Source organism: Xenopus laevis, chromosome 1L (assembly GCF_017654675.1).
Source record: "Xenopus laevis strain J_2021 chromosome 1L, Xenopus_laevis_v10.1, whole genome shotgun sequence".
NCBI classification, from domain to species: Eukaryota; Metazoa; Chordata; class Amphibia; order Anura; family Pipidae; genus Xenopus; species Xenopus laevis.
In genome coordinates, this window is record NC_054371.1 from 70255735 (window position 1) to 70271608 (window position 15874).

The 15874-nt window shown below is 40.5% G+C and overlaps 1 protein-coding gene across 10 annotated transcripts in view; it reads right to left on the bottom strand.

Annotated features, from left to right (window-relative positions):
• kiaa1109.L (KIAA1109 L homeolog) overlaps positions 1-15874 on the bottom strand; it is a 163269-nt gene that overhangs the window by 101855 nt on the left and 45540 nt on the right. For all 10 annotated transcript variants that reach the window (XM_041580744.1, XM_041580740.1, XM_041580751.1 and 7 more), the window contains exons 12-19: positions 15621-15699; positions 13322-13413; positions 12052-12169; positions 10963-11118; positions 9464-9561; positions 9058-9236; positions 8863-8969; positions 2642-2847 (exon numbers count right to left, since the gene is read on the bottom strand). In XM_041580744.1, the coding sequence (XP_041436678.1) occupies positions 2642-2847; positions 8863-8969; positions 9058-9236; positions 9464-9561; positions 10963-11118; positions 12052-12169; positions 13322-13413; positions 15621-15699 (1035 nt within the window). The remainder of the gene's footprint in view (positions 1-2641; positions 2848-8862; positions 8970-9057; positions 9237-9463; positions 9562-10962; positions 11119-12051; positions 12170-13321; positions 13414-15620; positions 15700-15874) is intronic.

The following is a 15874-nucleotide window of genomic DNA, read 5'->3' on the forward strand; positions in this document are numbered from 1 at the left end:
TACTTCGACCTTCGACTACGACCTTCGACTTCGATTCGAACGAAAAATCGTTCGACTATTCGACCATTCGATAGTCGAAGTACTTTCCCTTTAAAAAAAACTTCGACCCCCTACTTCGACAGATAAAACCTACCGAAGTCAATGTTAGCCTATGGGGAAGGTCCCCATAGGCTTGCTAAACTTTTTTTGATCGAAGGATTTTCCTTCGATCGTTGGATTAAAATCCTTCGAATCGTTCGATTCGAAGGATTTAATCGTTCGATCGAACGAAAAATCCTTCGATCGATCGAACGAACGTTTAGCGCTAAATCCTTCGACTTCGATATTCGAAGTCGAAGGATTTCAATTCGAGGGTCAAATTTCGAAGTATTTTTTACTTCGAAATTCGACCCTCGAAATCTGCCCCTCAAACTCATATGCTGCTTTCTTCCAATAATACATTTTCTACTAATTATTTTAGTTTTTCCCCTCTCCTGCTCTTAACTTTTGGCACTTGAAACCAGAAGTGGGGTCACTTTGAATTGGAGGTGCCGTCACTCCAGCACGAATCTGCATGAAAATGTAAGACAGCTGCTGGAGCCACAGGAGAGGGTGGGAGGGCTCAAGCCCTCACCTTCGCCGTTTATACAGCCGAGTTACCAATAGACTGCCCGCACAGCTAGGGAATCTGGGACTTATTGCCTGAAACCCAACCAATTTGCGGGTACCCAACCCGGTGCAGAAATTTAACAGGGCCACTCTCTGCAATTAGTGTTTCGGCTGGAATCATCCGAACTCTACAAGGGAGAATTGCGTCAATTATCACACCTTTCTCAAAAAACAGGTTGTTTTAATATTCCAGCTTTTTGTGATAACATTTGCTTTCATTTTGCTCCTTTTATTTCTACTACATCTACCACAGACTTTTGCTCTTATTTACTGCAGTTAGGGAGCAAGTGTGTTTTTCTAATCTGCCTAAGCTTAAAAAAAACAAAACAACAGCTGCTGCTGAAATAGCAGGCCAGTTAGAAATATTTGAAGTCCACTTGAGTCCCACAGCTGAAATATATTAAAACGAGAAAACAAGGCTCTAATAATATGTTTATACTAAAGCCTGATGATTCTAATTCTGCTATTGTACTCCTACTGAGCGTTCAGCAGTATGTAAAGACTGAGTTATCGTTCCCTGTAGAGTGTTACAAAAACAAAACAAAAAAAAAAACACTATATGAGGACACACATGAACAAACCTTTTAATGAGAATTATAAGCTTGTGACTGAAAGAGGCCATGGGAAAGGCTACATCTACAATCAAGAGAGTTCGGAACAAAAGAGAAGTCTCTAAAGTACTGTTAAACAAACTGTAACAATGAGCATCAGAAAATCAAAATGTGTCTAGGGACAGATTTAAAGGCAACAATCACACAAAAACAGTTCTTAACTACGACAGAATTTTAGTAAAATTAATCATTCACATTTAGGTTTACATAACTTCGATTATGTTAAAGGACCAGTAACACCGAAAACTGAAAGCATTTTAAAGCTGCTGTGTAGCCATGGGGGCAGCCATTCAAGCACAGAATACTCAGTAGATTGCAGAAGAGTCCAATTGTATACTACAGAGCTTTATATGTTATCTGTTGGGTATCCTGTGTCTTTTCTCCTTTTTCAGCTTGAATGGCTGCCCCATGACTACACAGCAGCTTGTTTATATAAACTATTGTAGAGCTTCTAAAGCAAACACACCAGTTGTACCAACACAACAGTACATTATATTTTCATTACTTTAAAATGCTATTTTTTTGGTGTTACTGTTCCTTTAAAAGTTTGCATTATATTAAAGGAATTGTTCAGTGTAAAAATAAAAACTGGGTAAATAGATGAACTGTGCAAAATAAAAAATGTTTCTAATATAGTTAGTTAGCCAAAAATGTAATGTATAAAGGCTGGAGTGACTGGATGTTTCACATAATAGCCAGAACACTACTTCCTGCTTTGTAGCGCTCTTGGTTTCCAGTATCTAATCAGTGACTTGAAGGGGGACCATATGGGTCATATCTGTTGCTTGTGAATCTGAGCTGCATGCTGAAGATCAATTGCAAACTCACTGAACAGTTATGTCCCATGTGGCCCCCCTTCAAGTGGCTGACTAACTCAGAGATTTAGAGCTGAAAAGCAGGAAGTAGTGTTCTGGCTATTATGTTACACATCCAGACACATTTTTGGCTAACTAACTATATTAGAAATATTTTTTATTTTGCACAGCCTGTCTATTTACCCAGTTTGTTTTGTCACACTGAACTATTCCTTTAAGTGTTCCAACCAGGTCCACAGTAACCCAACAGTTGATTCAGTCCATTGTGTTGAAACATTATGCCCCATAAAACATAAGGATATTTACTGTAATTTGTTAAGGAAAACATTGTGTGTCACAAGTCACACACTTTCAGTATGTAATATCAGCAAAATGAAAAAATATTACCACTTTACAATGTCAAGATTTTTTTTATTGTACCCAGTATAAATAACATGAGACAATTTCCTTTACAATTATGAATTTAAGACATTCTGGTGTGTGTACAGTTGTATCACTGAATTATCCCTCAGTTTACAGTTACTTATACTTGCTTTTAACAAAAACTAAGTATAGTAAATATGTTACCTTTATAGCCAAGAATGCCCTCAGTAATGGCCCGTAGAAAATAATTTGTGAATCAGGAGAGAGCTCTAATTCCACATGTAGTTTATCTGGTGGCAGCTCAGAGGGATCCACTGCAGGTCTGGTGTAAGTTGTAGGAGAAGACATTGCTCTTTCTGATGTTCTCTGAGGTCTTAGCATAGACAGCATGGATTCCTCTATTTCGGACACTGAAAACAAGAACAAAGGTTTACATAAATACCTTTACATTCAAAGAATCACATCCTGGTTTCAGGAGAAAGGAAGGCTCAAATGGTATCCTCCAACAGCTCTGCATTTATCTCTATTATACAGAACAAAGTAAATTTCTGGTAGTTCTCAAAGATGCCGTTTGGGAGACACAAATGTACTGTATAAAAAGCGCTTCTCACCAGCACTCCATCAATTCTCCCACGGCGCATTTTGGATGTTTGGTTTAACATCACAATATAGTGTAACCATGAAAGAATAGGAATGGCACTCCAATATATCATTTGAGGACAAGCGACAAGGAGCATAAATGATATACGGGAGTGCTGCTCTTATTCTTTCATGCTTACAAGGTTTTGGAGATTGGCAGGGGCTTTGTAATGGAGTTAAATTAGTTCTGTTTTAAAAAATATTGTGGCTAATATACAACTACTGCACCAATTTTCCCTGAACATTAACACATCAGTCTGCAATTAGACTTGAACAGGCCATTGTTGAAATAAATTAAACTAGTGGTAACTCACAAAACCACCCTCTCCAGTTATTTGTTTCTAAAATGGTGCATAGTGACAACATATCTGATAAAACAGGATTTTTTTATACTCGCTGTTAAATCTGTTTCTTTGTAGTCGAAAAGGGGGACACAGGGAACGATGGGGTTATGCTCCATCCTTCGGAGGCAGGACACTTGATATTTAAATTAAGGGGGCGTGCCAGAGCAGGCTTAACCCCCCACACTGTACACTATAATCAGTTTGTTCCAAAGCTGCAAATGGAAACATTAAACAAAAACTGGCAGAACTGATAACCAGGGGAGTATTCACTGAGACCAAATGGTCAAGTCGATGGCTCGCCGACGGGCGGAAGCCCTGTGTCCCCCTTTTCGACTACAGAGAAACAGATTTAACGGTGAGTATAAAATCCTGTTTTCTCTGCCGTCTCAAGGGGGACACAAGGAACGATGGGGACTTACCAAAACAGTCCCAAAACAGCAGGGTGGGAGCGAGCCTAGACTGGTGCTATTCAGTGAATTACTGATTGTAACACCTTTCGACCGAGGGAGGCCTCAGCCGAGAAATAAGTGTCCACATTGTAAAATTTGGTAAACTTATGAACGGAAAACCAGGTAGCCGCCTTGCAAATCTGCTCTACTGAAGCAGAGTTACGCCACACCCAGGAGGCCCCAACTGCTCAGGTGGAATGAGCCTGAATCCCTCCTGGTGGAGTTCTTCCCTTCGCCAGATAGGCTTGCTTGATAGTCTCTTTGATCCAATGGGAAATAGTAGTCTTTAAAAGCTGCCTGACCTCTACGTGGGCCTGAGGGAAGAACGAACAACGACTGTGACTTTCGGAATGGCTTAGACCGTTCGATGTACCACCGTAGCGCTCTGACTACATCCAGGCAGTATATCCGGCGTTCCTTGCTATTCTTAGGGTCCGGACACAGCGATGGCACTATGATCTCTTGGTTCACATGGAATGATGAAACAACTTTGGGCAGAAAGGTTGGAACCGTGCAGAGTACAGCTTTATCCTTATGAAAGGGCAAAAAGGGCGCTGAGTTCAGACACTCTCCGAGTGGATGAAATTTCTATGAGGAATACAACCTTCCACGTGAGCCACGTATCGGAAATCAAGTTCATAGGTTCAAATGGAGAATCGAGCAGTGCTTCCAGCAAGACGTTCATATCCCATCCCGCCACCGGTGGGCAGAACGGAGGGGCTATATGAGCAACTCCCTGCAGGAATGTGCTTATTGCATCTTCATTTGCCAACTTATGCTGGAACAGGACCGACAGGGCAGACACCTGGACCTTAAGTGAGTTAATCTTCAGACCCAATTGTAAACCATGCTGGAGGAATGACAACACTCTAGGAATGTCAAGCTCAGAGAAGATAAATTCGGCTCCTCTGCACCAGTTGGAGTAGGTGCGCCACACTCTATGGTATGATTTGGAAGAGGATGATGTGTGTGCTTTGAGCATAGTTGGAATGACATCCTCTGCTAGTCCCCTACTCCGCCAGATGGATGCCTCAACAGCCATCCCGTCAAAGCAAACCGGCCAGGATTGTGATGTACTATTGGTCCCTGCTGGAGAAGATCTTGTCTGTACTCTATAGTCGGATTGGTTGAGATATCAACATCTCCTGGAGGTCGGAGAACCATGTCCTCCGGGGCCAAAAGGGAGTCACTACTATTACCGTGGTTGGAGACCTCTTTATCTTTTTGACAACTCGTGGAAGCATGGGCAGGGATGGAAAGACATGAGCTAGATCGAAGTGCCATTGCTGAGTCATGGCATCTATGCCCGTAGATAGCGGATCTTGGTGGCGAGCGAAGAACCTTGCTGTCTTCCGACTGAGTCTGGACGCCATTAGGTCTATGCTTGGTCGTCCCCAGGTGCTTAAGAGTTGTTTGAAGGCCTCTGGATGCAGTTCCCATTCCCCGGGGTCCAGCTGATTCCGGCTGAGAAAGTCTGCCTTTGTGTTGGCTACTCCCGGAATGTGTATGGCTGATAGCTTCACGGAGTTGGTCTCCGCCCAGTGCAGAATCTGCCTGGCTTCCATCAGCGCCAACTGACTTCATGTTCCTCCTTGGCGATTTATGTAAGCCACTGTGGTGACTTTGTCGCTCTTTATTCATACGTGCTGGTTTTGCAGGAGTTGCGACCACTGATAACTTTACTGCCCTTAATTCGAGGATGTTTATCGGAAGTTTGGCTTCCTCTGGAGACCACTGACCTTGTGCTGAGAGGCCCCTCAGCCTTGTAGGCTGGCATCTGTGGCTATCACCTTCCAATCCGGGGTTGCCCAGGACTGGCCCGTGGCTAGGTTGGTCGGAACTAGCCACCACTGGAGAGTCTCTCGTGCTGTCTGTGTCAATCGGAGCGGTCGTGTTATCGCTACCCCTTTCCAAGTGGAGAGTATGCTGGCTTGGAGAGGTCGCAGGTGAATCTGTGCAAACGGGACTGCCTCTATAGCAGATACCATTGTTCCTAGCACCTGCATTGCCTTGTGTACTGTCACCGTTTGGCTGGACAAGAGATTGGACCTGACTCCTGATTCTGATCGGTTTGTCTTGAGGGAGACAAACAATCTGCTCCTCTGTGTCGAACTCTAGACCCAGGTCATTTGGCAACTCAGGTGTGGGTTGGACTAATTGATGGTCCACCCGAAGTCCTGGAGAAGCAATGCTGTTTTGTCGAGATCCTGCCTGGCCTTTTCCATTGAAATGGCCTTCTGGAGTAGGTTGTCTAGCGATGAAGCAAATCAAAGATAGCGATGGTGAGGGGTCCAGATAGGGATCGGGAGGTAGGCGTCTCTGATGTCCAGAGGCATCAGCTGTCCCTGTTCCATTCCACATATCACTGAACGAAGCGTCTCCATCTTGAAGCGCACTGGTCGAATAAATTTGTTGAGACCCTTGAGGTCTAGCACAGGTCTGACCGTGCCATCTTTTTTCGGAACTGTAAATAGGTTCGAGTAGAACCCGGAGAACCTCTCCGGCATGGGTACAGGGCTAATCACTCCTGATCTCTCCATCTTCTATGCATTGCAAGAAGGGTCTTGTCTTCGCAGGATCGGACGGGACCCTGGACATGATGAAAGTTGTGGGTGGAGGAGATGTTAAATCGAGATGGTAACCCTCTGAAATGATTTCCTTCACCCATGCATCCGACGAGTGGCGTACCCATACCTCCCGGAATCGTAGCAATTTGCCACCGATCTGCTCCAACGATTCCGGAGGGCATGCCCCGTCAGGCGGATGCGGTCTTGTCAGCTGAAGGCTTGTTGTAGGTTTTGTTGTTCTTCCATGGTGGGGGACTTTTCTTGTTGCCCTTGGAATGAAATTAAGAACATTGTGGGGGACTGTGTCGCTGTGAGAAACGTCCAGTTTGGCCACGAAAAAACTCCCCTCGCCTGTTGAAGATCGCCCTCTGGCTTGAGGGAGGGTGGTGCTCTTGCCCCCAGTAGCTTGGGAGATGATCTTTTTGAGTTCCTCGCCGAACAATCTCCGTCCCTTAAACGGAAGTGAAGTTAACGCTTTCTTGGAGCTATGTCTGCTGACCAGCTTTTAAGCCAGTTTTCTGTGTGCTACAATGGACAAGGCTGAGGTGCGTGCTGTCAGCTGAGAAGCATCTAAGGTGGTGTCACAGAGGTAACTTGAAGCCTCAGCAATAGCTTGTGCGGTCGGTAATAACTGGTCCCTAGGAACACCCTCTTGGATAACTTTAACAAGAGCCCCTGACCATGCTTGTATGGCTTTGGACACCCAGGCTGAAGCGAGGCACGGTCGCAATGTTGATCCGTCCGAAGAGAAGATTGCTAGCATATCTTGGGCTCGCGTATCTGGGTGACCCCCAGAGGCGGAAGCTGTCCCCTGCCCCATAGTGCAAAGTGGCTCGTTATGGCTCCCTGGTAGCTTAATTAGGCACCTATTACAGGCAAGGTACTTCAACTGTGCTGTGGAGGGAGCCCTCCCCCCCTGCCCTTGTGAACAGCCCCCTTGTCCTACCTTCTGCCATAATAGTGTCAGCGCGAGGAGCTGAGCTATATTTCTAAGCAGCCGAGTAGAGAGCCACCTGTCCTGCCTGCAGCGCTGCCGACTGCCGGCTCAAAATGGCTGCTGGAACGCGTGCGTTCCAACCTGTGCGCATGTGCAGATCAGATCTCCAGGAAGGGAGCGAAAAAAGCAGCGCAAACGCTGCTGGAATGCATGATGCGTTCCACTCAGTGCGAACCTGAACAAACAGGCAGGCTCCTTATCCCCTCCCTGGCTGCTCTCCTCTGCTGGGCTTAGACGCTATACTGCGCATATCCAGCTGCAGTCCAGGGAGGGGGAGAAATATACTGGCTGACAAGGTCTAGGCAGGTAGGAAGAAGGGGTGCTGTGGAAATAGTAGCTCTAGCCACCTACACAATGCAGTCGCATGAGGGCCCCCCCAGGCATAAACCCGCAGGTAAAATATGCCACTTACCCCGGGTGTCAGACTCAACTGACAGAAGAATCCATCTGAGTGATGGGTATCCATCCTCCCGGGAGCAGGACACTTGTAAAACGGATTATAGTGTACAGTGTGGGGGGTTAAAGGAATAGTTCAGTGTGAAAATAAACACTGGGTAAATGGATAGGCTGTGCAAAATAAAAAATGTTTCTCATATAGTTAGTTAGCCAAAAATGTAATATATAAAGGCTGGAGTGCACAGACGTCTAATAAAACAGCCAGAATCCAACTTCCTGCTTTTCAGCTCTATAACTCTGAGTTAGTCAGCGACTTGAAGGTGAGCCACATGGTACATTTCTGTTCAGTGAGTTTGTAATTGACCCTCAGCATTCAGCTCAGATTCAAAAGCAACAGATATGACCCATGTGGCCCCCCCTCAAGTCTCTGATTGGTTACTGTCTGGTAGCCAGGGTAACCAGTCAGTGTAAACCAAGAGAGCTGAAAAGCAGGAAGTAGAGTCCTGACTGACATGTTATACATGAAATCACTCCAGCCTTTATACATTACATTTTTGGCTAACTAACTATATTAGAAACATTTTTTATTTTGCACAGCCTATCTATTTACCCAGTTTTTATTTTTACACTGAACAATTCCTTTAAGCCTGCTCTGGCATGCCCCCTTAATTTAAATATCAAGTGTCCTGCCTCCAGAGGATGGAGCTTAACCTCATCGTTCACTGTGTTCCCCTTGAAATGGCAGAGAAAAATCAGATTTTGCCTTCCAGTGAGGCTACAGGGATTCCGATAATGTTAATAGTGTATTAGATGTCCAACAGCATGCAGGTAGTCAGAGTTAAATGCTTAATAGCTTATAAATGGAAAAATATCTAATGGCACTTTCCCTCTGAGAAAGTGTACAGTCATTCTGTAAATTGCTTTCTAAGGACTTTGTGTAGCATGTATTCCTAAACCAAACCTACTGTTGAAGGATTGCAGAGCTAAATTATTTTATATAGCTGATTTGGGGTCAACCAGATAAAAGTCTTACAAGACTGCTTCAGTTGTTCATCAGCTTTCTGAGGATAGATTGGGTGCCACGCATAATCAATGTTTAGCAACATAGACGGAACTGTCCAGCACTCCACCCAGCCAGCCCTTTAAAAAGAGAAAAATAAAAATAAGTGAGCATATGTCTTGCAAAGAAAAAATTTAAGTAAAAATTTGTTTTAACAGGATATATTACCCAGCTTGTGTTACATTTCTCCATTTTGGCTTGCAGGTTTTTTGAGCACTTTGGTTTTCAGCTGTATTGCAGGTATCAGGACTGATCTTGTTTGGGTGAAAGTCTTTTACTAAGGTCAAGAGTGAATATTTACTCGGATGACTATCTTGGAGAAACAAATGAAGGTCGACATCTCCTCCCTAAAAATAAAGTAGTACTAATTTACAAGAAATTTACGCAGATAGAATGCAAACTGTAAAATCGTTGATTAAACACTGATGCAGTACATAAATGTGTAAACATAATTACCAAAGGCATTCTAATCCTCACAGTTTTATTTTACAATCCAAGCATTATGGGATAATGTTTCAGAAACACATGTATACTCTTAACAATGAACAATGAAAAGAAAAAAAAATTTACTTACTCTAAGAGAAAATCTTGTACTACATGTACTTGGTACAAAATCCATAAATGGAAGTGTAAAATCAATGTTTAATGTTTCTCCACAGGCAGCAAGATATACTACAAGAACAAAAGCAAGAAGATGGAAAAAAGGGAAAAACAATGTTAATAACGTGAAAAGGAAATAAATCAATGCAATAGAATTCCCTGCTTTTAAAATATGGCAATAATATTAACTGCAGACATATTTGTGTGTCTGTTATTAATGACAGATGTCTAGTTTTGAATGTCGCAAAAAAGTAAAATGCAGCTGAACAGTTATGCAATTATAGAACATTATTTTTCACGCACAAGTGTTGAAAACAAAAAGGAGACTGTTAGATAATAAGCCTGATAATTAAGTGAAGTGATACCAGTCACTCAGAAAGATTTTAATAATAATTTAATAATAATTGTGATATTTTAATAATAATACAGCGCTGCACAATATGTTGGAGCTCTAAAGATACATGGTAATAATAAATAATAATAATAATAATAATAATAATGTGCAATCAACTGCTGGTCAAATGCTCACAATGCTGTTGCCTTCTTTGATTTATAAATCCTTCATAAGGAAGCTACAAAGCAGCCTTTTTGCCATAACATACTTGTCACATAAACTCCATATTAACATCTTACAAAGGTAACTTTATAATGTAGTAGTTGATGTTCCCATGCAATTGGTGGCCCATGCAATTTTATGTTAAATCTTTTAAATAGCAGAATATTATTAATTCATATATTGCACTGCAAAATATTTTTACAGCAAGCCAGACTAATAAACAATGTTTTTTTAGTTGTTTTTGTTTTTGTTTTAAAGTAGAGCAAGAAATACTGGTTATTTCTAGTTCCAACTATTCAAAATGCAAAAGTTAAATTGCAGCCAACGTTTCAAGGTAAGAAAGGTTGGTTTAAAACTGGCTTTGCATTGAATTAATATTTTTGTGGATACTGAACAAATAGATGCACAAACCTCACTGCACCAATTCCTCTCAAACAATAACCATACAACTATAGGGGGCATTTTCACCTGCAAATGCAGTGTGCAAAATAAACAAGTACAAGCCTCCATTGGTTCACACTTTGCACACAGTCTTCCCCCACTTTAATGAATAAAAAATAAATAAATAAAGCCATTTCACGAATTTTGGGCACATTTGGCTGCCCACAAGAATATAGCAGATCCTGGGCTCACCAACCGTGTATTTATTTGGGGTAGGAGGGGTAAAGCACATAGGCATGCAAACTCCTGCGACCCGAACCCTCATGGTATTCTAAAATGCAAGTTAGGGAGCAACAGTGTAGACAGGCCAGACCATGTATTTACTGCCTGCCCTATAGCAGATAGAAAAGACAGAGATGGCCTGAGCCTGCCCATGTTGCTCTCTGCACCTCGCAGCACTAAATGCAGCCATTCCCCCCTGGCAGAATTTCTCTGTGCATGAACACTAAGGGCGCACTCCTGTGTGTTTAACTCACCGTTTTCTTGCTGTTTGGTAGAACAATCAATCCAGTTGTGTTGGTTTGCTGCCCAGATCATTTCAAACTGATGAAACATAATCTTCAAATTCCAGCTGTATGGGACAAAGGAAAACAGATCTGGTGCGCTGTCACTAGACCAGTCTTGAATAAGATCTGTAATGAAGTTAAGTTCAGACCATAGCAATTAGAGTAAATCCCAAGCAGCATTAAAAGGCTACGGTTAATGACAGGAATATCATATGCTGACTTTATACAGGTTAGTGAACCTCTAGGAGACTATGAATAAGATTTGTTTGTTAGAAAAACTCAGCTGCTACATCGGCACAAGCATTTATCATTTCCAAAACAAAATCCCTGAGTCAGTGCTGACATAGTGCTGAGAAGACAAATGTCAATGTCATCCTCAGTGACCTGATGTCTTTTAGATCGCTGAAAAGCACCCATTATCAATGCTGCAGTGAGGGTGAGGGTGTGAGTGCGTTTTGGCCAAAGATGCTCTTAGTGAGCATTTCAAGCTTAAAATCACGCACACTTGCACATCCAAGTTGTTTCCATTCAAGTCAATAGGAGCCATGAGAGGTTGTCTTTCAGTCCACTACATGTGACACCTTATAGTTACTTGGGAGAGACATTGTTTCTTTGTTTTTTTCCCCCAACAATTTAGCAGGAGTGCACATACTTTCAGATGTTGTCCCACATAATATAATTGTTAGCATTCAGTTTCATGGAAAATATTACTTAAATATTATATTTATTTATGAGAGAATTTATATTAATATATTTAAAAAAACAAATATTTTTAATGTAACCGAACAAAATAAATATCTGAATGAAAAGAATAAAACAGGAGGGTAATTTAGTCAAGCTGTTTGTTTACAGTGTCTTGAAATCTACTGATCACCAACTAAAGGTCTACTGGTAGATCCCGATCTACTGTTTTAAATGTCTTTTTGCCTTATAGAGTACTTACAAGTAACCTTACATCATTTTCATGTCCAGTGAACACTGTTGGTTATATTAAAAGGAAATAAAACAGAAGTATAAACTTAGGAATGTAATATGAATGACAAGACAGCCAATACTCACCTGTGAAGAAGTTTTTCTGAGCAAATATAAAATGGTAAGTTGCCTTATAAACTTCAAGTTCACACTGCCATGTCTGTGGCATGTTCCATACGCTAGGAAAGCTGGCATTTATATGAAACTGGTGGAAAAATAAAATAATTGACAAACATGAGCATGCTGCCCTGTAACAGAAAAACTAATCAATAATGCATTTAGTGTTAATGTTTTATTTAGTGTGTTTACTGATTTTCATTGGTTTTCAGACTCTCTCCAGGCTGTGATAAATTACTGTATGGTTATTAGGGTAATTTAATTGAAATACCCGAAAATGAAGCAGGCACTCAAGTCCGAAACCAGGCAGAATAAAAGAAAATTAAGCTCTATTATAAAGGCACAAATTAAGTACGCAAAATTATGAAATATAGCACATGCCTAAGGATATTTCTGTGTAAATAATACAGTAAATCATAGATTTTACGTTTTCCTGTAACTGGCGCCATTTTGTTGAGGTCCCAGCAAGCTTCGCTGTTTCTCTCCCAGATTTAATATTTTTCCATAGTTTGACACAAATAGTTGTTATGGATTTATGTACTCTTTGAAGAGCATCCTTGAAAGTACAAGCCTTCAGCCAGAGGTGGCATGAAGTCTAAGGCCTACATAGTGTTTTGACTCAAAGCCATATAAAAAGCATATCCATGGCATATCTATCTTGCATAACTACAGCCACTACCAACAAGGCATAACAAAGATCCCATAAGCCCTCACTCAAATAAATATGTGCCAAGGGCCAATAACCAACAATTTCTAAAGTTTCACAATAGCTTTTTTATATTACAGTATTTTATTTTCTGTGGGAAGATAGGATTCTTGTGTCCATATGGGGACCCACTCAAGATCAGGAGCCCAATGAAGTTGTGGTCCTTTCAACCCCTACAGTGAGGTTCACATAAATAAATCTTCTTAGAAATATGGTAAACCCATATATAACATTTTTCAAAATAAAAGCTAGTCATGCTACTATAAAACTTTAAAAAAGGCAGTATTCCACACATTAACAGCACTTTAATAATAGATCATTTGTAGCAAGCTAAGTGATGTGAATGATATATTATCTGTTTAAAAGTGCTATGGGATAAGCCAGCACAGATAAAGAATAATAGCACAGTGAATATACTATTCTGTATGAATATTAGAACAAACAAATAATTACTGAAATCAACTGTCCCTTGGTGAACCTAGTGAGAAAGAAAACAAAGTAATGGAGAAGCTGCAAATGGGTCATTACACTTACTGCCAACATCTCTGCTTCTAGAAGTGTCCTATACTGCATGCTGGTGGTTGTATCGACATGCAGCAGCTGGCCTTTAATTGTTGGGGAATAACCTAAGCAACAGAATATGACAGAGGTCAAAATGCAATCTACTAGTTAATTAGCAACTTTAGAAAACATGTATATTTAAGTGTATAACAGTCATAAAAAATGAAGACACGGTATAGTATTCATTAGCAGATTTTCTTGGGGTCATTAAAGAAGACCGAGTACCCATAAAGTCCCCCAAACCAGTCTATCAATAGAAATGCTTGCCCTCCTATTTCCATTTAGTGAAGGAATATGGGTAATTAAGAATGAAGTAATTTCTTTTGGTTACTTATACCTTTACACACTGAAGGTATCATTTTCCTTTAATGAAGAACAGGTTACCATACATTAATAGGATGGTAAACACTTTAGGGGTCCCAATCCACATGTTTAAAACCTTTGGCCGGGTGCCAGAATTATTTCAATCTCTGCATGTTGCCTCCAACTATATTTTGCTGTTTTTACTCATCAACTACCTTTTTATTGTGATCCCTTCTATATACCTACACTTTTATTTAAATCATCAGGATTCTAGGGTGGATAAAGCTAGCAAAAATAAAGCAGTTTAAACATTACAACGGAGAACAGTAAAGTACAAAATAATACTGCATTTCATCCTTTGCAAAATCCACCAATACCTATCATGCCTAGACTGTAATCTGTAACAAAACCTCACATAGCACTAAAGCTCAGGCAATGGATTGATAGCTGCAGTTGGCTACTGCCTCATGGCTTGTGTCTATGATGAGAAGAAACACACTCAGACACAAAGATATATATATATTTATATTGTGAGTAGTGAGATCATAAATGCTATACGTATGTCCCAGGGATGCCCAGAGTTCTTAAAAACACACTACAATCTTGTCATCCCAACACATTATTTCTTAAAGAGTCAAAATTCCAAAAAAAGGATTTAGGAAACGGTTACTATAACTATAAAACAGGTTTGGGACCGGTTATCCAGAATGCTCAGAATCTAGGGCTTTCCGATTAACTAATCTTTCCGTAATTTGGATCTTCATACCTTAAGTCTACTAGAAAATCCTGTAAACATTAAATAACCCCAATAGAGTCAAGAGTGAGTTTGTCAGTTCATCCATATACGTTTGTACAGTACACAGTGAAACGAAACAACGTTCCTCTAGGACCATGGTGCTACACAACACAACATAGATGTACCGGACAAGAGACAAAAAGTGCAAGTGCAAAAATATGCAACTCCTGCAAGACAGGACAGCACAGTGCAGGGACAGGACAAGACACACTCAGCAGATGTAATATGTAAAGTAAATAATGCTAAGCGTCATGATGGGTGTATCATTGTGATATGATAGTAGTAAGAACATGATAAAGAACATGATAAAGTGCAGATAGACTGGTTCTCTTTCCAATAAGGGATTAATTATATCTTAGTTTGGATCATGTACTGTATAAGGTACTGTTTAATAATAGAGACAAAGGAAATCAATTTAAAAAATTTGGATTATTTGGATAAAATGAAGTCTATAGACCTTTCCGTGATTCGGAGCTTTCTGGATAATGGGTTTCCAGATAACGGAACCAATACCTGTACTAGAAAATAATGCATTGGTGAAAACATTTCATATACTTTCTAGCATTAGCCCTGAAGGCAAACACAAGTGAAATGAACAATAGTGCATTTGCATAATGTCATCTATAAGTAGCTATTCAGTCTAACTCATTTACCAAATACATTTTAAATCCTGGGGCTATGGTAAAAAGCCCAAGGGTATTCTTACATGCTTCACAACAATTATAACCAAAAACAAAAGTGTCAGCAAATCTACTTATCAAACTGCAAGATGCACATTATTTACATCCCAAGGCTGGAACACTCTCTGCTGCAAAATCTTGTAACTGCAAGTGATGCCTTCAGCTTAACAAAAACAAATCACTCATGATTTATAACTTTGGAAAAAAGTAAGGACAAGAAGTCTATGCTCTTTATTATGTTTAATAAAAAGGAATGCAGTTACATGTGCTAGGCTTCCTGTAAACATGTTGCAGACAGGCGATGAGGTGGGTATTCTGGGAAAGCAATGCAGAATGAATTACTGCACAAGAAGCCAGGAAGGTAAAGTAAGAGTAAGAACAATAATGGAAGCAAACTTTATATAAACCTTGTAAGTACGTATTTATATAGTAACAGCTACAAATAAGGAAATCAATCTTCAAATTTACCAAACAAAAGAAACAGATACCTTACCATTTTCAGACACGGTCATGGGGATATTCACCTCCAGATAAGATCCTGCCCAAACATTCACATGAACAGCATTTGTTTCCTGCCATATTAAACAGAGAGAAAAGAATACTCAATAAATATTTAACAATGATATTTTTGTTAACACAGTAGCACCTGAAGTTTTTTGTGCTTTAAAGAGGGATATAGGGAAGACATTTTCTTAGAAAATGCAAAAAAAAAAAAACCTCAATGTAGTGTAAATGTGCAATTTCATT